Below are 24,791 nucleotides of genomic sequence, written 5' to 3'. Positions count from 1 at the left end.
TTGCACAACCACTTCAATCTCTTTCCCATTCAGCATCAGTTGGATACCTAACAGAAACTTTCGAATGAGCACCCACATGCTGTCGGACCACTCTGTGTATGTTATCTTTTCTTGGTTTCCCAAAGTTCAGTTACAAAGTTCAACTTTTTCTTTTGGCTGTCAATTGTATTTGCGTCGCATATCCCAAATGCTTCACACACTGTTCTCTGTATACAATGTTTAAAACACAAGCTGGCTTGGCATCAGTCTCTGACTCACCAACTGTGCTTTCTTTTCAGACACCACTTTGTTGTAGGAGCCAAGGAGGGTACCACAGCAGCAATCGCTCGTCCCCTTCTTGGTTATCGACGCAGGAGAGCCCGGGTACCTCCGACACACTGTGCAGGTTTGATCAGCCTTAGTTCCTGGTCCTCGGTTTATTATTTTCCAAGATTCATGAAAGTAATGATCTTAATAGGTCATGGGTGCTTCCCTCCATGCAACCCTCTCCTGTCTCGCTGTCTTTCTCCTTATGTGAAACTGCCATCTTGGAACTGCGGTTTCCTTGTGTGTTTTGTCTCGCTCAGAGTGTGCTTTCGTGCTCTGCCTTTTATCCGTGTGGGGAAGTGTGATGGAAGTCAGGTGTGTGTAATAATCCGTAATTGCCAGACCACGGTGTTGTGACAAGTCGTGTATATAGCTCTGGTGTTAGTCCGTTGTCGCTCAAGTTGAACTGTCAGTGAGAAAGTGTTTGTGCCAGGAAGGGAGGCCAGGGGGTTGAGTTTCTAGGTATACTGGTAGGATGGGGAAAAGGTGTTACAAGGAAGGGGATACCGAGTCTCACCCTCCGGTATCCCACTTCCACTCCCGAAGACCCCTCATCCAGGTGATCCTCTCGCACTGGTCCACCCCCGGGAACTGGATCCAAAAGCGATGGCTGTGTCCTGGTCACCTGGGTGACCGATCCCCGGGGACTGGTGGGTGAGACACCTTCAGGTTTCTCACACCACCCACTGAGTATAGTGCGATTGATCAGTAAAACAGGCTCAATATGTTCTTCCCTTTAATTACATTTAACAAAAATATACCACTATTCATGTCTTTTTTGTTCTTTTTTTTACTTCTGTAGTTGGATACTGCCAGATCTGGAGACAAGTATGAGTGAAAAGCGTGAGTACAAATCAATGTTCTTATATACTTCATTAGATCACTAATCCAGGGCTACTTTCTTTATCAGGAGGTTTCCATGTTTTAGTGTAACAAGATTAACTTGTCATTTATATAGCACTTTTATACAAAAATCACTTTGCATAGAACATTTTTTATATACAATTATTCTTACCCAATCGTAATTTGTAATCAATTTATTGTCCTCAGAAGGATAAAAGGCTAAGTCGACCTTGCACGGATTCAAGCCTGCGACCTGCAGATCACACAGGTCACAGCAGCAAGTGCTTAACCTGCAGGGCTATCTTACCAGCTTACATTTGGGAGCAGTGCAGAGGAATAGGAGAAATCTTGCTTATCTTGTCTTCTCATTATATAACAGACTTTTAGACTTTTCTATTTTTAACTAATAGACTTATCTGCCCCTCCAATTAAGAAAACTGCAGCAAGAGATTCCTCAACATCAGGGCAGGTGATTGAATTTGCTTTAATATTTTGATTAGTGTTTTTTTCAGGAATGTTGGGCATGGAAGTTGACATGAGAATAATGAAGTTGTATCCAACACACAGATTACTCTCTGCATTGTTGTTCTTGGATTTAAGATGAAGTACCTTGTTCATACAGTGCCCAACAACAGAAAGCATTCAAAATCACAACCTTTAATATAAGGGGTTTAAATATGCCTCACTAGAGGATTTGCCTTCTATGAATGCTTAGAGACAGAAGTTGATGTATAAAGATGGACCACCCCCTACAACTTGTTGCAGGCAGACTGGCCTCTAGGCACTTCCTCATGCATTTCTTAGGTGGCAAAATAAGTAGCAACGGACTTCCCAATTTGTTCTGGAAGTGCAGGTCATTGCTAAAGAAAGGAGGTCATCGTTAATGCAGAGGGAGCGGGGGGAGCATGACAATTGTTACTGTCCATGCAATCAACGAAGGGCAATATTCCTTTTTCTGAGATTTTGTTTTACCCACTCTAGAAACTAAAAGACCAAATATCATTATGGGCCATTTTAATATGATCCTAGACAGGGGTCTGGATAGATCTAAGGGGGACAGATGGTACGCAACCCGGCCTCAAAAGGGTTCTCTGAGACTTCCCTGAGGTTGTCTGTGTGAGACTTGGAGGGAGGCGAATCCAAGTCAACAAGGTCCTTGGTTCTGTTCTCATCTTCATGGTAGCTACTCCTGCACTGATTACATAATAATCACAAGGAATTGGGTATCGACCACAGGAAATCAGAAACAGGCCCAACAGTTTTATCTGTTCAGATTATGGTATAATGTGAGGTAGAGGGTTCACATGTTACCTGAGGTCAAGATCCGGGAAGCATTTGCTATTAATGCTGCAGGATCTGGTTCTTATCTGGGAATGGAGTGAGGGGATCTCAGAATTATGTTACCATGAAATACAACAGACCTGAACTTGCTAGGACGTAATGAAAGTTACACTAAGCAGCCAGCCTTTTGTGAAAGCGAATAGGTTTACTAAAAAAACTTACAGCAAAGGAGGAGATAAACCTAATTGGAACAAAAAGGTATTATAACAAACATAAAAAAGGGTCAATTAAAGCTATGCGCCATTACAATTAGCCAGAAAGCAACTAAATGCATTATGTACCAACAAGAGAGAATACAAACGGAGGAGAACCAATTAAATATTATGAGGTGACAAAAGAACCAAAACAGGCTACCAAACCTTTCAGTTTAAAGCCAGGATTAGCGCTAACCGCATCTCACATTTAAGGGACACGAGTGGGAACACTGCTTTCCGAGAAAATACAAAACGTAAACTGCGTGGCACATTTTATGCCAGTCTGTTAATGGGGAAGCGGAAGAGCAAGGCTTCAAGGCATTGCTCTAACACCTAGCAACTTCCAAATTGGAGAAATTTGGGATTTTTCACAATTACCAAAATATTGATTTTAGTGATCAACTCTCAGAAAATAAAAAAAGCTCTGGGGACAGATGGGTATACCACTCTGACTCTCCAGAACCCCCTCCAAGATCCACTTGTGAGGCTCTACAATTGTAGAAAAAGAAAGGGGACAGTTGCACCTTTTATGCGAAAAGACATGATTAGTGTACAACAAACTACAGAAGGATCTTAAATGTTGCTCACCATATATAACCCCTTTAAATAGGGATTCCAGGCTGTACGGAATGATTCTGGGGAGCAGTTTCCAACCCTTCCTGTAATCACTATAAAACAGTGTGGTTTTATTCTGGAAAATGAGACCTTGGAAAACTTCTGTAAAGTATTCATTTCATTGACAACCCACAAGCAGACGATCCCAGCAGCACTCGTCACACTCATTGTTGAAAAAGTGCTTTATTTTGTGAGTGCTGGACAAGCGGTGTGTGGGCGTGACATTCCAGGTAGCAATTATTGGTATTTTTGGGGAACATACAACCCAGTTTCAAGTAAACCAATACCTTTTTGGGCTTTTTTTTCGATGTGTACAGGTAATACGTTAGGTGACCATCCTTTGACCACATATTCAGAATAACTGCTGAACCATTTGCACAATACACAGAGATAGCCGAGATATTAGAGGATTAGAATACGTTGGGAGAACATGTTTTACTAATCGCAGACAAAATCCTGCTTTCTCCATTTCAACCTGAAACTTCCATCCTAGCACTTAATATCAGAGAACTTTAAGGCAGCATCAGGACTCAAAATTAATTTTGAAAAAGAAAAGGTGGATCTTACTCTCACCCATCGCAATTAGAATTTCTTGAGTCAGTGTCTCCTTTAAGGATCTCCTCCACATCACTGACATATCTAGAGTTCAACATTAGACATGAGATTTCAGATATGCTGTAAATTACCCAAAGCTATTTCTTCAAGATAAGGGAAGATTACAGTTGTGGACATTTTTTGCGGGATCACTTCAATAGAAATGAACACACAGCCAAGACTAGAAAATGAATTCCTGTCCCTTCTAATCTCAATCCCAGAGAGACCTCCCTACAAAGAAAAATCATGTGATTTATTTGGAGATGGCGCTCACCCTAGAGTGTATGTCTGTAGATACTGCCCCTTCCTGGTTCACGTGGGGTTTTGGCCTGACCAAATATCACTACCTATTTTGAGGCTTCCCAGCATGCACTCCACTATAATTACCCCTAGAGATCGTTGGCGGACTGCGAATTGACAACATGCAAGACAGAGAATATGTGGTAGACTGACTGTCAAGCTATGCCTCACTACTGTTGTAGGCCCTTGTTAGGTAGTTTTTATTCACAATCTACTCCAAATGTGAGTCCCCCAGCACTTTTTACTGGACTACTGAATGTTATGGTCTGTTCCCCTGAGTGAGTGGGAACCTTTTTCAAAACACTCATTTTTTTTACCCTATATTTGGAATACTTTTGCATTTCTTTTTATATCTTTTTCTTGGAGTAATACTTTCCTCCAAGTTTAATGGCATCTGTCTTTTGCAGCACACAGCACTCTCTGTGCGGTGTTGATGGGGGCCCTTTGGGCTTCCCTCTTTATTTTCCATTATAGGAGGATATTTCAATCCTTCCTACATTTTTCTATTGTGAGATCAGCACACCCCACCTTATGTGGAGTGCTGAGGAGTTACAATGGGTCCGATTTCTCATTGTTCCTGTAACCTTTTGGTTACAGTGACAAGCTAATCTGCATGGCTAGGGGTAGTGGTTGGATATTTGTGCAGTTTGTACTCCCAGGCTGTACCTGCAGCTGCAATGGTGCACAGAAAGGTCACCATTTACCCAAAATGGTGACCATGTTCTTTTTTCGCCAATTCAAGATGGCTTGTCCTTTCTTGGTTCTCCTACCATGCAGGGAGGGGGGAGGCCCTGGATTGACTTTTGTCTTTGGCAGGATCGCTTTGTGTATCCCGCCAAGGCTCCAGTGTGTCTGAGGACAGGAAATAGGGGAGGTCCCTGAAACACTGCTGTTCCTCGTTTTCTGATGTGGCTGCCTGGAACCAGTTCCAACTGGGAGGCTGGCTGTTCTGAAAGGACAGCCACCACCCACAGTTTGAATTGTGCATGGAGCTGATTGGCTGGGTTCCTGCATAAGAGGCATGGATACTGAGGCTGAAGACAAGCTGACCCCTGGAACAGAAGAATTGACGAGGAGCAAGAGGAGAGATGTCCGCTGCCACTTCCAGATGACCGGAGATGCCTTCTGAGTAATCACTGCTATCCAACTCCTTCTTCCAAGCATCAGGAGAGTCCTGAAAAGGATGACTCTTTCCCTTAGACTGGTGGGTCCAATCAATCTGAAGACGACCTGCATATCGAGCCATCCCATGACGAGCTGTGACCTTCACGAGCTGCAACCCACCAATACCTTGGGACCTAAGGCGATCGTGCAGTGCATTGTCTTCTGAAGATCGAATCAGCCTCAAACTTTGGTGGACTCCTTCCGGACCTCCAGAGGCAACTGTCCCTTTACCAGAGTGCTGGACCGGGAAAGCGAGTCGACTCGACCAGCGGTAATCATTCTTCACTGGTGTCTTGAAAAAGGGCGCCAAAAACCAAAGAACTCCAAAGAATCCTTTATCTCAAGTCTCTTCACTCGACTGGTGCTGCCAGATCCACTCCAGTCCCCTTCTTTCATTTGCCTGACCAAGAATCTGGTGAAGGGGTCTTCTGCTGCTGCTGCATCATGGGCCATTCTGCTGCCTCCTCTTCTTCACTCCTAAGCTACTGTGAGATTCTTGTTAGAACGTACCTAGCATCACTTTGCTGCTCAAGTGTTGCAGAAGTGCCGATTTGTGCAATTGGGAGTTTGCCGATACACATTCTCCAGAGCCCAATGCCTGTGTGCCTACAGGCAGTCTCTTCGCCGAAGTCTCCGACCCTTTTTCCCAACAAAGAGTGTACTATTTGAGGGGGTTAGACTAGGTAAGGGTGCAGAAGTAAGACTTGAACACAATGGTGGCATTATTGATTGATACAGACATTTATTAAATACATGAGAGTGGGGAAAATGCCTACTTATCCTCAATACTAAGAGGAGTTTCCCAGCCTCAAATGGAATCTATGGGGTCTGCCATGATGCCAACTAAAAGCAAGTCCTCCATCGTGGCCAAAAACCAACTTCTAACCCTCAAACTAATAATTAAGAATAATGTGAAAGGGGGATGTCTGTAGTTTCCGGGATTCAGTAGAAAGGTCTCAAACAAATGACAACACACCAGGGGTAAGGTCTCCCTTCCCCTGGTTTGCCCTCAGGCTTCTTGTACAGTTCCTCAACTGCTAGGGGGAATGTCTCCCTTCCCCAGTCTTCCTTAGGCTAACAAGACACTTCAGCAATTGACAGGGAAATGTCCCTCTTTCTCAAGCGGCTCTTACCAGGCTTCTTCTCGGTCCTTGGGGTACCAGACTCTGGTTGGCAATCCTGGTTCCCTTCTACCAGGGACAGTGAGGAAGAAGTTAAGTTTGGATGCTTCTCCAAACTCAAGTGGTTCCTTGACCCTGGCTGGCAGGCCTGGTTCCCTTTTCTTCCAGGTCTCTTGGTCCCAAACACACTTGTTTTACTCGCCTGCCAAGTATTGTCTCCATATGTATTGCACACCCAGTTCTCTTTGCAGTCTCTGGATTTCACATGCAGACAATCTACTCGCCTGCCAAGTGCTGCTTCTCACACCATATTCATCCGTAGTTTCAAAATATGGGTCCCCGACCCTTCTCTCAGACTTTAAGTAGTAGAACCTGGTTCACGCTTGCAGGTTTTCTCATACGTCTCCAACCATTGTCTTGGCGACCTAGGTACATGTATAGTCTTGGCCATAGCACAGCAGCTGTAATAGTTTACAGTGCCTTACCCAGCTCTCTTGACAAGTTGGAGATGTTTTGGCTCTGCTGATGTGGCTCTGCAGTATCTCTCTATCTGTGCTGTAAGCGGCTTGCCCGGACCACGCTCTTCCGTGGCATGACTCCACTTGCCGTTGGCTAGTCCTGACTCTGGTTCGCTCCACTTGGCTTGTGGGGACCATCTCTCCAGTGTCTCTGTGCCTGTGTCTGCCACGGCAACACTCCTCCAGGATTCTGCTTCCCCTGCGGCGGCTCTGCAGTTGGGAAGTGTGGCTTTGCCCACAAACTGCTCCTGCAACTACGCTTGGGTCCCTGCTCGCCTCCACTTCAGTTAGGCTTCCCCTGTGGCAGCTTCACAGTCAGGAAGTGTGGCTCTCTGCCTCTCTCGTCAGTCTGTTGGTCATTCGGTTGGTTGCTTCTCCCTAGAGGATCTTCCTTGGCTCCTGCAGTGAAGAATTTGGCAGCTTTCTCCACTTCTCCATCCCTTGCTTGCTGACAAAGGTTCCCAGTCAGTCTGGTGGGCAAACAGTCCCACAGTCCCTTCTCATTAGAGCATCTCTTTCTTGCTCCTTGAGGGAGTGTTTGACAACACTTCTGGTTTCCTTCCTCTATTTCAACTACTGTTGGACCAGTAGGAAGTCGGCAACCAATAGACTGTTCAATATGGTTCCTAAACGTAATCTTCATGCTTCCGGAATTCTTCCTCGTCACAGTACTGACCCTGTGGTTCCCTTGTGAGTCAATGGAGTGCTTCTTTGTCACAGTACAAGGAAAGGGATCTTCACTTAGGTCATTCCTATTCTTCCTCGTCCCCGTAATTTCTAGGGGAATGGTAGGGTGACAATAAGGGTTGCAGTTAGGGTTGTAGGAAGTGGGAATATAGGGACAGATGATTGGCTGGGATACCGTGGTCTATTCAGATAGTCCCATAGGGGGACCCCTCTACATGAGATTCTCTGGCCGAGTACCACCCCCAGGGGAACTATCGATTAGCGGCCTCACCTCCCTGGCCTCATGAGGAGGGGCTCCCCCTAGGGTACAAGACAGTACATAGGAAGATTCATCACAACTACTAAAGCCTGAGGCCTCTGTGAAATAATTACAAGTATCTACCTGCTTTTATGTTGGTTTTGTTTCATCCATTATTGCCGGAAACAGACACTTTCCTGTTGAATTGCATACTGACATTCTCCAACTATTACAAAAGCATTTTACTCACTGTAAATGTTGTATTGGTTTTTCTAAGTTACTTATTGTGTTATAGTACTTACCATTCTGAAGAATCACTTTACTGTAGTGTATTTATAAAATAAACTCTTATTTGTATATAACTGTTAGTGTTTCTTTGGTCTATGTGTATACTAGGTGTTCTTTGTACTGGCCACAGCCCTTTCTCCCTCCTAAAATAAGCCTGGCTGGTCAGCCATTACTAACGAAAAACCTGTGTGGTTAAGAGTTGGAACCCTGTGTTTGAAGTGTGAGTCTTATAAAGTGGACATTTGTAAAACTCCAACAGTCCTATATCCTCCAAATAAGGGAATCCAAAGGGTATCCTGACTAGCAGAGTAAGGGACTTTGAAAGTTGGTTAAAGTGGGTTTGTTTGGACACCGCACAAGTATTCCTTAGAGGGGAGATTAGATCCCTTCTCCAATGTAGGGAAACGGTCAGGGTGGAGTAGAAATACAGGCACTGTTACTTTCAGATTAGGCCCTGGATACCTCACAGCAGCATGAAATCAAAGATCACTTCCCCGAAGCAGATATTTTCATCACTCACATCAAAGGGACTGATCTCCAAAATATGGCATTTCTTGATTATACATGATTATCTATACGGGATACCAAGCACCATCAGCATTGAAATATTACGTTAAAAGGACTCTGTACTGGAGAGGGTGTGGAGTTACAGGCACTTTCCTACATATTTGTAGGACAGTGCCCCAAACAGGAAGGATTCTGAGAGGAGGCCCTTGAGAAGATTGCTGTGATCACTAGATAAGAGGCTGCCCAAAGATCTGGTGGTCTGCTTGTTAGGTAAACCAGTGTTAGGGATTTCATCATTAGCAAAAAGAAAAAAATATCTAAAGCATAAATAGCAGCCAGATTATTAATGGCTTGCTTTTGAAGTGGATACATATGCTCATAATGAAAAATGAACATTTAACCAAAAAGTAAATATTTATCCACACTCTTTTCAATCTGGAGCTCATTTGTAAACAATGTATAAGCTTCTTTCCCTCATTTTTACATGTCCAGCATGCCTACGCTCACTGGGCTGTTAGAACTTTTAGTATAAAGACATGTCCTTTAAATTCAGCTGGAGTGGAATAGCACACTGGCCAAAGTAGGGAACTGGTATAGGCGAAGTGATGATTGGACTAAGATGAGAGTGTGGTAGGGAGCATATGGTAAGGGTGGATCTCATGAAATATTTTGTCTACATTTCTAATCAGTGTACCAAGAGGATAATTATGTGAAGATGTTTAAGGTGGATTCAATAGTAACACGATCCCTTAAGGATACAAACACATCTGTGTTTCTACAGTTTGCTATTACATTGTGTCCCTTTGAAATGTTCAATAAAAAAAAAAATACATAACAGATAAGATGCAAAAGTCACATTTAGCTTAACATATTAATCTCTAGGGAGACAATCTTCCTCCAAATTACTAACCTAATTTCACGGTCATGTATTGATGATGAGAAGGAGATTGACAATGTAATTCCATGGCTCTTTAAGGAATGTTGTATCTCTTGTAGAGCACTCATCTGCTGATATTTTCCATTATCCTAAAAGAAAAACATAAGTGCACATCTAAATGACATGATCACTAACACATGTATTTAATACAAGGTTTATTTTTGCTAGTGTTGGGTAAGATTTTTACTTGGGGCTAAATCTACCTCACTTGTGAGAACCCCAGAACTTTTTTGCTGGACTGGTAGATTATTTTTCCCTATACCTCAGTGAGTGGGAACCTTTTTCCACTCACAGAATCTTTTACTGTTTTTATGGGTGTTCTTTTTAAGACTCTGCATAGTGTCCTTTTAACGTTATGCTCTTAAAACGACTTTTGGTATATACCTTTTTATTGTTAGAGGGTTGCCCTTTGGGCTCCCCTTTTACATTCTCCGGCTATCCTTGTGAGAATGACAGTTCCCAAGGGCAGAAAGGATATGTCTATCCCTTCTACATTTTGTTAGGTGAAACCAGCACACCCCACCTTACGTGGAGTGCTGGGGAGATGCAATGTATCCCCTTTCTCACTAGAACTGCAACAATTCTGTTACAGGGACAAGCTTACCTTAAATGGCTCGTGGCAGTGAACCTTTTTATAAATTCGGTGCAGCTTTACTGCGGGCTGTTTTCACAGCTGTGGTAAAGCCCATTTTACCAAAATTGTCCCGTCTTCAATTTTCACAATTCTTGTCCCTTCTTCGTCTTTCCTCTACCCCCCAGGCTGTGACATTCCTAGTGTGATTTCTATTTCTAGCAGCAGACCTCGGTCAAGCCCGGCCAGGCTCCAGAGTGTCTGAAGGCAGGAAGTAAGGGAGGAGTCCATAATTCTGCAGCCCTTTGTCCTACAGCCGCCCTGAGAGAATCCAGTTCCAACTGGGAGGCTGGCTGTCCTGAATGGACTGCCAATACCCCCAAGTTTGAAAGTTGCACTTCGGTTTGATTGGCTGGGTTCCTGCTTAAAAGTCTGATCCTTGAAGCTGAAGAGGTAGTCGACCACTGGACCTGAATCCAAAGAAGAAGAAGAAGAAAGCTCGGCGGAGACTATTTCCAGCGACGTGAAATCCTGCTGTGTAACCAGAGCCTGCTGTTACCCTTCCTTCCAAGCGACGTGGGGACTCTGAAAACGATGACCGGACCTGGAATCTGGTGCGATCCGCTAGACTCTAGAGGACCTGCATTTTGAGCCATCCCATGTCATGCTGCGACCTTGCAGGGCTGAAAAACCCCCAATGCCCTGGGACCTCAAACCAATGTGTGCTGCACGGTCTCCCAAATTCCGAATGAGCGGAAACTTTTGTGTCATCCTGCTGGATCTCCAGAGACGTAATTCAAGTCTGAAAAGTCCCCTCACCAGAGTGCTGTACCTTGCAGGTGACGAGAATCCAATCAGTGATATTCAGTCTTCTTCTGGCTCCTGAAAAGAGTGCCAGAACCACAGAGCCGCATCCAGCCGTGAAGAAACTCTTTCCTAGAGCCTTCCCTGTTGATCCTTACTGCAAAATCCCTTCCAAAGTCCTGTCTTCTATCGTCATGACAAAGAAATCCATCGACCAGATTTTTGGCTGCAGATCCTGAAGTCTCCCCTGCTGCAACTCTTCTTCCGTGCTGAGGTACTGTGTTGGCTGGGGTATGATTCCTGTATAGATTTGGGGTTTACCTTGTGATTGGGAGTCCTCTCATCCAGTTCACTCAGGCCCACTCCTGGAATCCTCCTACGGTGTCTTCTCAGTAGTCTATGGGCCCTTTTAACTTCTCGAAGTGTAATACTTAAATGTTTGAACAGTCTTCCATAGGAACTCTGACTTTTGCTACTTCTGTGCCTTCCTGCACTGTCAGTTGCATACTAGAGACCTAGCAACCACCCTTCTGGCACTGAGAACACTTATGCTCCAAGAATAAGGGAAAGACTTTCTAAGGATTGGGACTGTTGCCTAGAAAAGAGAACAAGTGTTTAAAAGTGTACTTACTTGTAAATGATTTGGTTGGTAACCAACTCAGAGTGAGCAGTTACAAAAGTTCTTACCTTGAATGTGTGTTATGCCATTCTGAAAAGTATATGTATGGGTATCTTACCTGTGAATTGGTTGTGCCTCTTCCCAAAAGTAATGCTGTTGGCTTCGCTTAACTATTTCTTCCAGAATACTAGAGTGTAAGTTCACCAACTGGGCCTTGCTTCCCCTGACTTGCTGTATAGCCTGTCTACACCAAGTCTGCCTTGGGTTTTACCTATCTGGAATAACATCGAGTCATTCCTGAAGTGTAACATTGGGTTCTACTTTCCATGGTCTGTGTTATACAGATGTTAAAACAGTCTTCCGTTTATACCCAACTTTAAGTTGCTGATAGCTCCTTTAAAAAGGTATATGGGTTTTACTTACCTTTGTCTGCCTTGGGCCATCCTAAAATAAGTTAGAAAGTAAATGCGTACGTTAGTCTGTGTCCCACTGACCTGAAAAGCAACTGTAATAGTATATTAAGCCATTAGGTTTTACCTGCCTAGAATAGCAGTATGCCATTCTTAAAAAGTGTTCTGTAGGTGTGCTGATCTTAGTCTGCCTGTTGCAATCCTAAAGTAGTGTAAAAAGATCTTGCTTACCTTAGTCTGTGTTTCACTGAGCTGAAAAGCAACTGTAATTGTATATTACACCAAAAGGTCTTACTCACCTAGTAGAACTGTGTGTTATTCTGAATGTGGTTATAGGTTTCTACTGTTCCTTGAATGAGTGTTGCACTATTCAGAAAAGTGTACTTGTGGGTTGGTTTACTAAGTGGCACTGAACAACTGCTAGCGTCTACTACCCTTGTATTACTGAAAGTAATCAGAAAGTAACTGATGGTTTTACGCCCCATGAATAGGTGTGTCCCATACTAAATGCATTTGATAAGGTCTGACTTGACTAGAAATAGGTTTTCTGAACAAGGTTTATGCTTTGTTCTGTGTACTTTAAAGCAGTGTGTTGTGTTTTTATATTGTGTTTATAATTCTATGACCAAGTACTTACCCTGTCATGACCCACAGGACGCTGCCCTTTTGGTCTTCCTGTTCCTGATCGCAACGGGCCTTGCATTCCCTGACACTCCCAACATGGCCGTCCAGCGTGACACGCCTTCCGCGGTCTATACGTTGGACGTAACGTATTCTACTAATAGACCGCACCCCCGCGGCTCCGTGCGTCTCAATGCTATTGCCAAGTAGCGATCAGACGTGTGCTCTGTAGTTTGCAGTATTGCTTTCCTGGTTCCTAGCTTTTCTACTTCCATTCCTTGCCCCTTTCCCCTTTACTCTTGCTTCCTGGACTCGTGTGCCATTAGCACATCATCTTCATTTCCCGGATCCCCAGATTGCTGCATCCCGGAATCTTAAACGCACGCTGGAGTCGGAAGAGACTCACTCAGCCCATTTCAAGTCAAGGTCTGTCCGCAAGAAGACACCGCCCACGGAGTCCAGCAAGGATCGGTCTCAGGTGAGAAGGGGGGAACTCCGTGACATACCCGAAGATTTAACTTGGCCTAACTTGTATCTATAATAACCCTTTATTTGTTATAATACTTCTTGTTGTCAGTGTTTCTATTGAAACCTTGGTATACTACCAATTCTTTGTACTTCCATACAGCCCTCTCTCCCTCCTAGGATTAGCCTGGCTGCTCCGTCTACGCTACCCCATACACAGGCGGTACAGCCTTATACTAAGAGTGGAGTATTGTCTCAGTTGAATGGTTTTGCTATGCCCTTTGTAGGACTTCAGAAACACTGTCCTAAAAGCTACACATTTTGGTTCTGCAGTAATGAAGAATTAATGTTATTTACAAAGCAGACAGGGATGATGCAAGGCCATGTTGTTTGCTCTCTATGTCAGCAAGTAGAACACATGTTTGAAGGGCCATCTCTGGCTGATAAAAAACCCAAGCTTTCAAAGAAGTGCTCACCAACCCATAGAGTAGCAATTCAAGTATGCCTTAAAGCGCAGTAGGCTTAATATCAATGCTTTGGGAAAACCAAGCAACAATAATGAAGAATACATGATAAGAATGACAAAAGCAATCAAAAAGAGATTAACTCAAATGAAAAATACGAGTTTTCAGAGAAAAAGATATAAAATATTAATACACAATTTGGCATTTAGTGGCATACAAATAAAGCATACTTCATCCTTGGAGGTGAGCAGATGGATGGTCTTCACATGGCCGGGTCCTTTCACAAGCATCTCACAAAAACGTACAAAGTTGTACAACTGTAAAAAGAAAAGAAATAAACAATATATACGTTCAACCTGAATCTCAATGCACCTATTTCTTTTAATTTGTATACAGTAGGATCAGAATTCACTCACCTGGTGAACATGCCTAACATATGGATCTTCAACCCACACTTCTGTCAATGTCTCATTAATGTACGGCTTGAAAAGATTCTCATAGCTGAACCCGGTTGCATTATCTGGTATTTTTATTTGATTGTGGTATTTCCCCTCTGAAAAAAAGATAGGAAAAACATGCAATAAAACGAAACCAATAAAGGTCCAAATGCTCAATAAGACCTCAATGTATTAGGTTTCGACTTACAAAACACAGAACAAAATGGAGAAAGTCCATAGAGACATTTGCTTGTACATATGACGGTTTACAGATTTAAGAAAATTGAAGATACAGAACTCCTATGTGCCAGGCCTGAAGGATAATGCCCTCCCCCACCCCAGAATAATGAACAAACGCAGTTCCCCCTCTCAGATCAAAGAAAATCGTTGGCATAGTGTTCAGGTGTGTTTAGCTTTCATTAGACGGTGTGGCTAGCTGTAGAAAAACAAATTAGTAAGACATATCACAAGAAAGTTCTTTGTTAGGCGGGTTCACAGGCTAAATCATGTCACATGCAAATAAGGCACATAGAAACTGGGTTTTTCTAACAATTGTGATGTTTTAGTTTTAACTAATGTGGCCCTATATTCACCTACAATTTTGAGAAAATAAAACAGTCAAAAGGTTAATCTGATGTTAGGAAGGCATGGTATCAAGAGCAGGCACAGACAATATATGCAAGCTTCAAAAACCTTTATTTTGTATTTGATAAGGTTGGAAGAATTCCTAACTGGACCCAACTCTAAAATGGGAGTAGTCTCGACCATTAAACCAATAAAAACAGGTCCAAGTCAGTCTAGTAAAAAAATTAGTAAAAAATAAAATAAAAAAGGCCTATACTAAAGAAACCTACCGTTGCCCTCCTTCTCAAATGTCAAATGTGTGAAGGGAATATAAAAGGGAAAAATAGTGTCTCAAAAGAAATGTCAGAAAGGCTTAAGTAACAACTGCCTTCCCCACGTTCAGAAGCACGGGTCTCGAGAGTTTCTAAAAAGGATAGGTGGTTGGTGCAATTCAATCAATCTGGCACACTTTGGCTTACTGGTACAATTCAACAGCTCAGGCTTGTTCTTCAAGCTTTTGACAAGTTCAACAAGTTCTTTAGACTTTGTCTGCCTTGCCAAAAATGCACAGTTCAACTCTTAACTTGTACTTTTACCACAATCCCCCACAGGCTTCCCTCCGCCAGGCTTGAGCCCGTCTTTCTTTTCATACTTGACTTTTACTTCACACATGGGTCTCTCTCTGCTGGGCTCAAACCCTCTTTTCTCTTTCTGGGGTTCCCTTCCCCAAGTTTCGTTACATGCATCATCCTCATCAAGTTTATTCCGATTTGCATGTAAAAACAATCCATAAAACCATTACAAAATACATACAATTAAATCACAATAAAAACATACCATATCAAGAGCACACAATTGAGGGGAGAAGATAAAAGATTACCCTGACAATGAGCCAAACCCGTAATGTATCAAGCAGTCGTTTCCTTTGACAGAGTGCAACTTGTGGTGAGTTTGCCCATACTGGGTAAGTTAAAGCTGGCTTACATTGCACAACACCCATTTGCCATAGTAGTAGTTGTATAAGCCGTTTTATCGCCTGCGGATACGCAGAGCAAAAGAGAATCAGATGTGCCAACTCCTCGTGTGGGGCTTTAAAAGTTGGGCAAGATCCATCTGCACCCTCCCTACCCTCACACCCGGCCCATGCTGCCAACACAGCCTTTCGCAGGATGCAATTAAAGCTTAACCTAGACACAAGTACACACTCCTTGGGGAATCCTGCCCATAATAAGGGTATTGTACAAAATTACCTACTCCCAAAAGTTCGATCCCCAAAAGTTTGACCCCCAATTTTGCGCCTATATATATATATATATGTGTGAGGGGGTAAAGTGAATAATAAATGTATAAGGGTAAGGTGGGGCGGCTGTGAGGGGTCTCCCCACATATATATTTGCGGAACATTGAAAAAGAAAACCAGAAAAACAGACTTTTGGGAGTCGAACTTTTTGGTTTGGTAAAATCACATAGATCCCATAATAAGTAATGCTGAACTCCCGAAGACATAAAAGTCATCAGCCCTCGACTTTTTGCCTTCATGATTTCACTGCTTTCTCTATCCAGGTGCACCGTTTCATAGAAACGAGCAATCCATCGATTGATTTCTCCCCTGGAAGGCAGACTAGACAGTGGGTACAGGTGAGTGCAATGTATCCGCCTCAGCGGCTTCCTGATATTGGCCAACCACAGGATCTTATCTCCTGTATCCTTGATTATCAGGAAGATGATCAGTTACTGAGTGAGTGTCGCCCAACTATTACCCCACAATCTAAGCCAGTGCAATACTGGCTGCAGTGAAATCTTAACACTAATTGGAGTACAGCCCAATTCCATCGACACTCCAAAATTGGGGGCAGAAGTAAGAAGCCCCAGCAGGTTTTTCAAGAATTGGTTCTTTAGGATCTGGACCACGTTAATGTTAGAATAACCCCACAGCTCCATCCCGAATTTAGCGACCAATGCTGCTTTTCCTTTGTACAACTGAAGCAGGGGTCCTATTGGCTTTGCTTTAAACATGTACATGGCCCTAGAGACCCTACCAGAGCAATGCCTATTTATTTAGGTGGGCCATCGCACCAATGTTTGCAGAGAATCTGACGCCTAAGTAGTCAAAGTGGTCAACCATGGGGATAGTAATATTCCTGCAATGCATGGCCGTAAAATTAATCCTTCGACTTCCCTTCCAACAAGACATCACAGCCGACTTGGCTGCATTTGCAACCAGATCCAGCCCCTCCATAAAGACGGCACATTCTGAAATGAGTGCCTGCAAGGCCCTTGTAGTGCGGAATCAAGGCCCCATCAGTACAGAATCATCCGCTTATACCAGAACTGCTAGTGGCCGCTTTGGGACATTGGGCGAGGAATTTAGTAGGTGCTTATAAAGATCATTTATGTATAAACAAAATAGAAGAGGGGTCAGCACACATCCCTGGAGCACCCCCAGTTCTACTTTGAAGGAGCTTGTGCAGTGCCCATTGACCCCACTGCTCACACAGGCTTGCGTTCTCCCATGTAGCTTCGCCATAAGTTCCATCAGTGCACCCGGGCAATTCATGGACCTGAGCATGTCCCACACTGTGGCACGATTGCCTTTGTCAAATGCAGTGCTCAGGTCCATGAATGCGAGATATATTGGCTCCTACGTCAAACAGAGTGAGTGCGCCAATACCAGGTAGAGATTGAGTACCTGTTCTGCTGTACCCAACCATGGCCTAAATCCCAACAGAACTCTGCTACTCACCACCCAGTCCTCCAATCAGGTCAATATGGCATGGCCCAATATTTTACAAATTGAGTCCAGGAGTGAGATGGGTCTATATACGGCAGGGGAAGCCTGGGATCCCTTCTTATAAATAGGCTGAATTACCACCATGCACCATGATGGTGGGATAGCTCTTCCCACACATATAGCGTTAAATCCTTGAGTGAGCACTGGGTGCCCAGAGATCTGGCTCCATAATGAATAGGTCTGCCGGGATGTTATCCGGACCAGGAGCTCGATTGCCTCATTGGCAACCAATGGCCTTCTTTATTTCATCCACTGAGAACAGAATACTATCCTCAGTGTCCATCTCATCACTATGTACCGCCCCACCCCTTTCTGGCTGTCCATCTCCCACTGCCCTGCTCCCCACACTACAAAGTGAGGAGAAATGGTCCAACCAAGCCTTATCTGTGACATTGTTAACTGGGGTCTCCATAGTGGATTTATAATAAGGGCCCTTCTGGGCTATTTCCCAGAACAATTTGGAATCATTGTCTCTTGCGGCTATCACCCATGTTTGCCATGCTTTTTCCTCTTTCTCTGGTGGCCAGGACTTTCTTATAGTTTGCTCTGGCACTTACAATGGTATCTTTAGATGCACTGGTGCTACACAGAGCATATTGTAAGTTCTTCCTGGCTCTGGTGCAATCTGAATCAAACCAGCTCCCCCCTTGCTTTTTCCTCCTTGGTTGCCTGGAGGACAAGAAAACACCCGACAGAGCTGGATCAGCATACTTTCGAACGCCTCATGTTATGCCTTCATTTTCCAGGTTCCCAGACAGTAAGTTATCAAGCTCATGTGAGTTTGACACTACTGCCTTTTTTATTAGTTCATCCTTCCTGTCCTCCTTCCATTTGAGTCTACGCCGAGAGGTATCAAGTGATACCTCTAGCGGATAAGCTTGGTTCAACATGTCTGCCCCTAGAGTTGACTGGATCTGGAGTTTGATAGGAAAATTAGCACTACAAATATCAACCAATACCTCAAAGCCCTTTATAAGTCCCCAGTGCCTAACCAAAATGCAAAAATAATCTATTGTTGACCTATTGCTGAGGAGAAAGTAACTCTGACAGGAATATCCCCGACCAACCGCCCATTTGTGGACTGTAATCCCCACTCGTAGAGATAGTGCCAAAGGTGCAAGCCTTCCACATAAAGCATGGTGTCTATCATAGCGTGCAGCGGTATCTTTGCCGTGGCATCTTCTGTATTATCGTATAAATGATCCACCAAGCCACCCCCCAATTTCACATTAAAATCACCTCCAAGTATCCTACACATATTGCCCATGGGGATCCTTACAATGAGTTCCTCCAACACATGGGCTAAAACACCCAGACAATTTTTCTGATGTTGTTTGTGGGGACTATTATAAAAATTCACCACTAAAAGGTCCACTTGATTTGGTCTGTGAATTTTAACCACCAGTATAAAGGACACCTGAGTTGCCAGGACCACCTGCACACTCTCCAAGTGTGTTTTAACCAGTATGCATAGCCCACCATAACTTCTTCCTCTCATTTTTCTCTGCCACCCACTGGTATGAAACAAACCCATCCACACTAATTTCATCCCTGGACCATGTTTCTTGGAATAGCGCAATGTCTATCTCGCAGAGTACCCTCAGTGACTCTGTGCACGCTAGTCTAGTTTTAATTCCAGCCACATTCCATGACAATAATGACAGTGTATCGCCCCCATCCATAGACACCACACGGGGGATTCCCTGAGAGGCGTTCAGTACTGCCTCATCAGCCACCCTTGGGACCCCCCGCTGGACACAAGACATCATTCGATATCATCCATATCAGTAAGGCAGGCGAACAGATTCCTACACAGTACCGGGTCTGGTGCTCTACCAGTCTGGTCAGTCACCCCCCTTTCACTATGAGACACACCATATGGAAATTGGGCCACTTGCGGGAGAATCCAACAAGGACCTGTGGACCTGTTTAGTATACCTCTATGTACTGACCCCTGCGACACCAACAGGCCCTGCGATTTTGACCAAGGGTTCCCAGGTTGGATTCAACAATTTTGGTCACCTGTGCATTTTTAAAAGTCAACACCACACAATCACCAGCTATTGACTTGTCCTTAGTGCCCACCCAAGGTGTTCTGTGGGCCATTAAGATCATACGCGGGTCTACAACTTCTCCCTCAATATGTGAGTTAACCCACTGAGCCGATTTGTTATTCAAGACCCTACAATCTTCAATGCAACCTGCTCCCAAAGTGGGTACATTTAATATTACACCCACCAGCGGTATTGCTTCCGGTGGCAACTGCAGAGGATATCGCCTTAAGTCTACCTTCTCCTGTTCCTGTGCAGCAGTTCTTCTAGTTATAACTTGGTCTCAGCCTAGAGTACTTCGTGATTCCAAGCACGGAGATAGTGGGCGAGATAGACCGACTGTATCGCTTCGAAGAAGTCATACAGGTCACCTGGGTCAAATGTAGTACAAAGATCGTCCGACCATTGAGTCGCTAGAATGTAATTGCACTCCAGATTATTGAGGGCGCATATTGCATAGAAATCACAAAGGTGTGGATGTGACCCTGTGTTTTGTTCCATTTCAATATCGCCCACCGTTGGTGTCGCCTTTTGAGTCTGTTCTGGGTGTGCTTACGGATAACCGATAATCGGGTCATATACTGGAGCCAATATGTCTTCCCCCAATCCGAGCAGCCACCTATCCTGCTGGAAGGTAAGTGGGGAGTTCTCCTCATATAGATCCATCACCCTAACGTGTTGCCATGCCATGTCTTGATTAGTGTTTAAAAATTGGTGACAAGGCAGGCGCTCTGTTGCCAGTCAAGTTTTCCTGCATTAGCTTCTCCTCCAAACGCACGTTTTCATGACTCCATCAATCTTCAGGGAGGCTGTGTTTCTTAGCTTTTTCAAGCAGGTCTTCATTTCCTTTTCAGGTGTGGCAAGTTAATTGACTAAGGATTCTGGATTTTTCGCACTTAATTTTTCTTGCAGGTGGCTGGAAACAACTCCCTCCATAGCACAAATCTTCCCCTTGATGGGGGTAGAGGGAAAGCCATGGTTGTGGCTCTCCATTGTAAGGCATGATGGCCCTGCCTTTTGATCCCGGGACTCCTGGAACAATGTTTAAAAATTGGTGTCTTGATTAGGATGTAGTTTGTGTTCCAGTACATACGACAGGAGCGCTCCAACACTGCTCCAGGCTGTTGTCACCCGGATCGGTGAGCCAAGCAATGCACGAAGCCTGTGCCACTGTGAATGTGTCGGCCCTATTCTCGGGTGTTTCTTTATTGTATAAGGAATTCTGTGTGGGGGGATTGCCAGGGCCTCAGGCGGGCTAAACAGCGCTACCAGGGATAGTTCTGTTGTTTTTCAGCTGGTCAGGCTGTCAGTGTTAAGCCACCGTTTGGCCCAGCACACCGTCCGCTTTTGAGGCTCACGCTTTCCTACCCCTCCAGACAAATATGGACATATAGGGGTCCAGTTCCTTAAACATTTGCCTCGTCGGGGCAAAGGGGAGCATCATGGCTAGGTAGGTCAGTTTCGTTAGAGAATTCATTTTGAAAGCGTACATTTTACCATAGAGGGGCAGAGGGAGCGAGTCACACCAAAGTAGATCCGGTTTAGTTTTCTGTAGAACCGGTGCTAGTTAAACCCGGAGATCTCATCCAGATCTGGCAGATGTTCACACCTAGGTATGTGATATGGCGAAGCTGGAGCCTGAAGAGGGCCACCCCGCCAGGATCCCAGGGGATGTTGGGTCTCAATGAGAAAATCTCTCCTTTTGTACAGTTAATAACATAGTCAACCATGGGACAGAAATATTGGAAGACCTACCACAGTCTCGGCAGTGAGGTCTTATAATTGTTTATGTACAGTAGTAGGTCATCCGCGTATAGGGACACCCGATGTTCTTCGCCACCCCTCCGTATTACTGTTCATTCTGGGTCAGCCTGTAATTTCACTGCCAAAGGCTCAATGGTGAGGGCGCACAAAAGGGGGGATAGCAGGCACCCCTGGCGCGCACCTGAATATAGGGAAAAGGGGGCAGACTTAATGACATTTGTGGCCACCGAGGCCATCGGGTCCGTGTATAGGAGCCTCACTAGTTTGACATACTTGGCCAGGAAGCCATAGGTGTCTAACACTTGGAACAAAGTCACATCGGACCTTATCGAATGCCTTCACTGCGTCTAATATTCAGATTCCCTCCTCAGGGTCTGTCCCCCCCGCAATTACATGTAACTGCTACCTTTTTTTTAAATATTTGAAAGGAACTTGGGATTGGTCACCCTAAGTTACCTGGGGGCAACCAGACGTGGACTCCCTGCTCACTGTGCTCAGAGAGACAAAGCTTCACCTCACTGATGAGGCCCAACAGGGCTGAAACAGGTGTATGGTGTTGCTTTTGGTACTCTTGTTCAGAGAGGAATGGCCATAGCATTTTGGTGCTGGACTGCCAATTAGGGCTGGACAAAGACTGATATGCAAATGGATATTTCCCATCTGTGAAAGGTACAGTGAGCAAAAAGTGTGTGCTGCAAACTCTCGTCTCAGAACAGGTTATCATGCCATGCTCTTTCTGGAGAGGAGCGCCTGCTACCATTTTTGAAATATTTGAAAGGAACTTGGAGTTGGTCACCCGAGTTACCTGGGGGCAACCAGACGTGGACTCCCTGCTCACTGTGCTCAGAGAGACAAAGCTTCACCTCACTGATGAGGCCCAACAAGGCTGAAACACGTATATGGGGTAGCTTGTGGTACTCTTGTTCAGAGAGGAATTGCCATAGCCTTTCGTTGCTGGACTGCCCATTTGGGCGGGACAAAGACTGATATGCAAATGGATATTTCCGATCTGTGAAAGGTACAGTGAGCAAAAAGTGTGCGCTGCAAACTCTCGTCTCAGAACAGGTTATCATGCCATGTTCTTTCTGGAGAGGAGCTACCTTTTTTGAAATACATGTAGCAGGCGGCGAACGTTATCAGCAAATTGTCTGCCGTGGATGAAGCCTGTTTGGTCTCTATGAATAAGGAGCAGGATTAGTTCCTCGATGCGCCAGGCGATTCGCCGGGATTTTCGCATCAGCATTGATCAAAGAGACGGGTCGGTAGGACCTGCAGTCCGCAGGGTCACACCCCTTCTTGTGAAACACCACAATGTTAGCCGCCAGCACAGAGCACGGAAGGTGGCCACTAGTCCCAGCTCCAGCGAACACCAACTCAAGAGTGGGTGCTAAGCTGTCCAAAAGTGCTTTTTCAAATTCGATCCAAAGTACATCGGGTCCAACCGCCTTCCCTGCTGACAGAGACTTGATTGCACAGAGCACCTCTGAGGCGGTGATAGGAGCAGCAAGACTTTCTATTTGGGACATTCCCAGCCTGGGAAACTTAAAAGTTTGCCAAAAATTCACAGATGCGATGAAGGTCAATTGGGACTGGTTCTGGATATAGTGTGCCGTAAAATTGCGCAAACCGTTCGCTGACTTTCTCATCTCCCTCAAGCAAATTCCTCTCCAGGCCCCGAATGGATTCAATCATTTGTGCTGCCTATCTGTTACGTAAAGGGAGTGCCATGGAGTGCAAAGGCCTATCCCACTCACAGTAGTAGGCCTGTGACCAGCTGGTAAAGGATTTCTGAACCTGGGAGGAGGAGACCCGATTTAAATCTGATCAGAGCCCAAAGAGATGTGCGTGTAAATTAGAGATGCACGTGCATATGTGCTGCCTCTCCACAGTTAGTATGTCAGCCCTCAGCTGTATTTCTCGCTCCCCCCAAACATTTTACTTGGACCATGCGGAAATACATTGCCCCCTTATGAATGCCTTATATGTATCTCAGCATTGTAATGCAGGGTAATCTGAGGACATATTGGTTTGTCAGAACACATGGGTGTCGCATTCCAAATGTTCTAGAAAATCTGGGTATACCAGAGCCCGTAAGTTAAGACGCCACAACGGCCTCCTGTGGGGGACGTCTGGGAGGTCAAAAAGCAGAAACATTGGCACGTGGTATGAGACGGTTGAGGGTAGTATGCCGCACTTCCGTACAAGATGAATGGCGTAAGAAGGGAGGAACAAGTAATCTATCCTGGAGTAGCTACCATGCCTATTGGAGTAAAAGGTGTAGTCTCTCTGCTGTTCATGTGTGGAACGCCAGGCATCTCGAAGACGGAGCTCTGCTAGGAGAGAATGGAGTAAGGTCAGCTTGCGTGTGCTACATTGTGAGGTTGTGGATGGGCTTTGCCGGTCCCGTAGCTGAACCAGGGCTACATTCAAGTCAGCCCCGACTATAGTCATAGCCCCCATATATCGCATGCATTCAGTGAAGACATGCGCGAAGAAAGACGGTGTGTTAGTCATGTGCCCATATAAGTTGAGAAGGGTAATAAGTTGATGTTGCATGTGGCACAGCAATAGAGCATACCTGCCTCCCTCATCTGGGAGCGTGTTGAGAACCTGGAGAACGCACTTGTGAATTAAGATGGATACAAATCTTTGTCGCAGACATGGAGAATGCACAGCTGTCCCGACCCACCCTCAGCCCAGTTTCTCAGACTCTGACGTATTAAGACGAGTCTCCTGGAGAAAATTGATATCACCCTGCATACCCTGCATGAAGTTAAGCATTTGTCTCCTCTTTATGGGGTGGCCCAGCCCTTGGATATTAAGAGTAATGCATGTAAGGGTGATCATCTCAGTTGCTGGGCTGAGGGGGCAGATAACATGGGCTCACTGACTGATTTTACTGCTATGAACTGCACCCATTGTGTCATTGAAGCTTCGGATGGAAGATCATACTTTTTTTTTTTAACAACTTTATTTATATTTGCACACAGTTTATGCACGTACATTTATACCATTCGATTAATCAAGCATAAATACATATACAGGTCAATTCTCTTCAGTGTTCAGATTTTCGAGGTCTGTCAGTTCCGCCAGATATTGTTTATATCGGGACCATATGTTTCTGGGTCTACAAGGGACCCTAACTGAGTCTATGTAGAATTCTTCAGTATCGTTAACCCACACCATATCTCTGTTGGTCTTCTAATGTGGGTGATTGCGCATTCTTCCATCTCATTAAAATGACCCTTTGCGCTATTAGCAGGCTTAGATTCAATAGTTTCCGCCACGTCGGGCTCATTTACCCTTCTGCCCCCAACATGCATATCCGTGGTGTCCATTTCATCGGTTGGTCTGCCATCTTATCCAGTGCTCCACAAACCTCTGACCAGTATCGTCTCAATTTAGCATGGTCCCATAGCATGTGAAATATGTTTGCGTTCTCAGAGTTACATCTCGGACAGGTACCAGCGAGGTGGGATATATTTGCTTGAGTCTGGATGGTGTGTAATGTGTCCTATGGACTATTTTATAATTAATCAGTTTGAATCGTGAATTACAAGATATCCATTTGGTCATT

The 24,791-nt window shown here is 44.6% G+C and overlaps 1 protein-coding gene across 1 annotated transcript in view; it reads right to left on the bottom strand.

Moving 5' to 3' along the window:
- Positions 1-24,791, bottom strand: part of MITD1 (microtubule interacting and trafficking domain containing 1) — a 241,138-nt gene that overhangs the window by 64,004 nt on the left and 152,343 nt on the right. The window contains exons 3-5 of the mRNA XM_069636681.1: positions 14,024-14,160; positions 13,838-13,924; positions 9,627-9,742 (exon numbers count right to left, since the gene is read on the bottom strand). Of these exons, the coding sequence (XP_069492782.1) occupies positions 9,627-9,742; positions 13,838-13,924; positions 14,024-14,160 (340 nt within the window). The remainder of the gene's footprint in view (positions 1-9,626; positions 9,743-13,837; positions 13,925-14,023; positions 14,161-24,791) is intronic.

This window comes from Ambystoma mexicanum, chromosome 7p (assembly GCF_040938575.1).
Source record: "Ambystoma mexicanum isolate Mex_15411 chromosome 7p, UKY_AmexF1_1, whole genome shotgun sequence".
NCBI classification, from domain to species: Eukaryota; Metazoa; Chordata; class Amphibia; order Caudata; family Ambystomatidae; genus Ambystoma; species Ambystoma mexicanum.
This window is presented reverse-complemented; position numbering and strand designations above follow the sequence as displayed.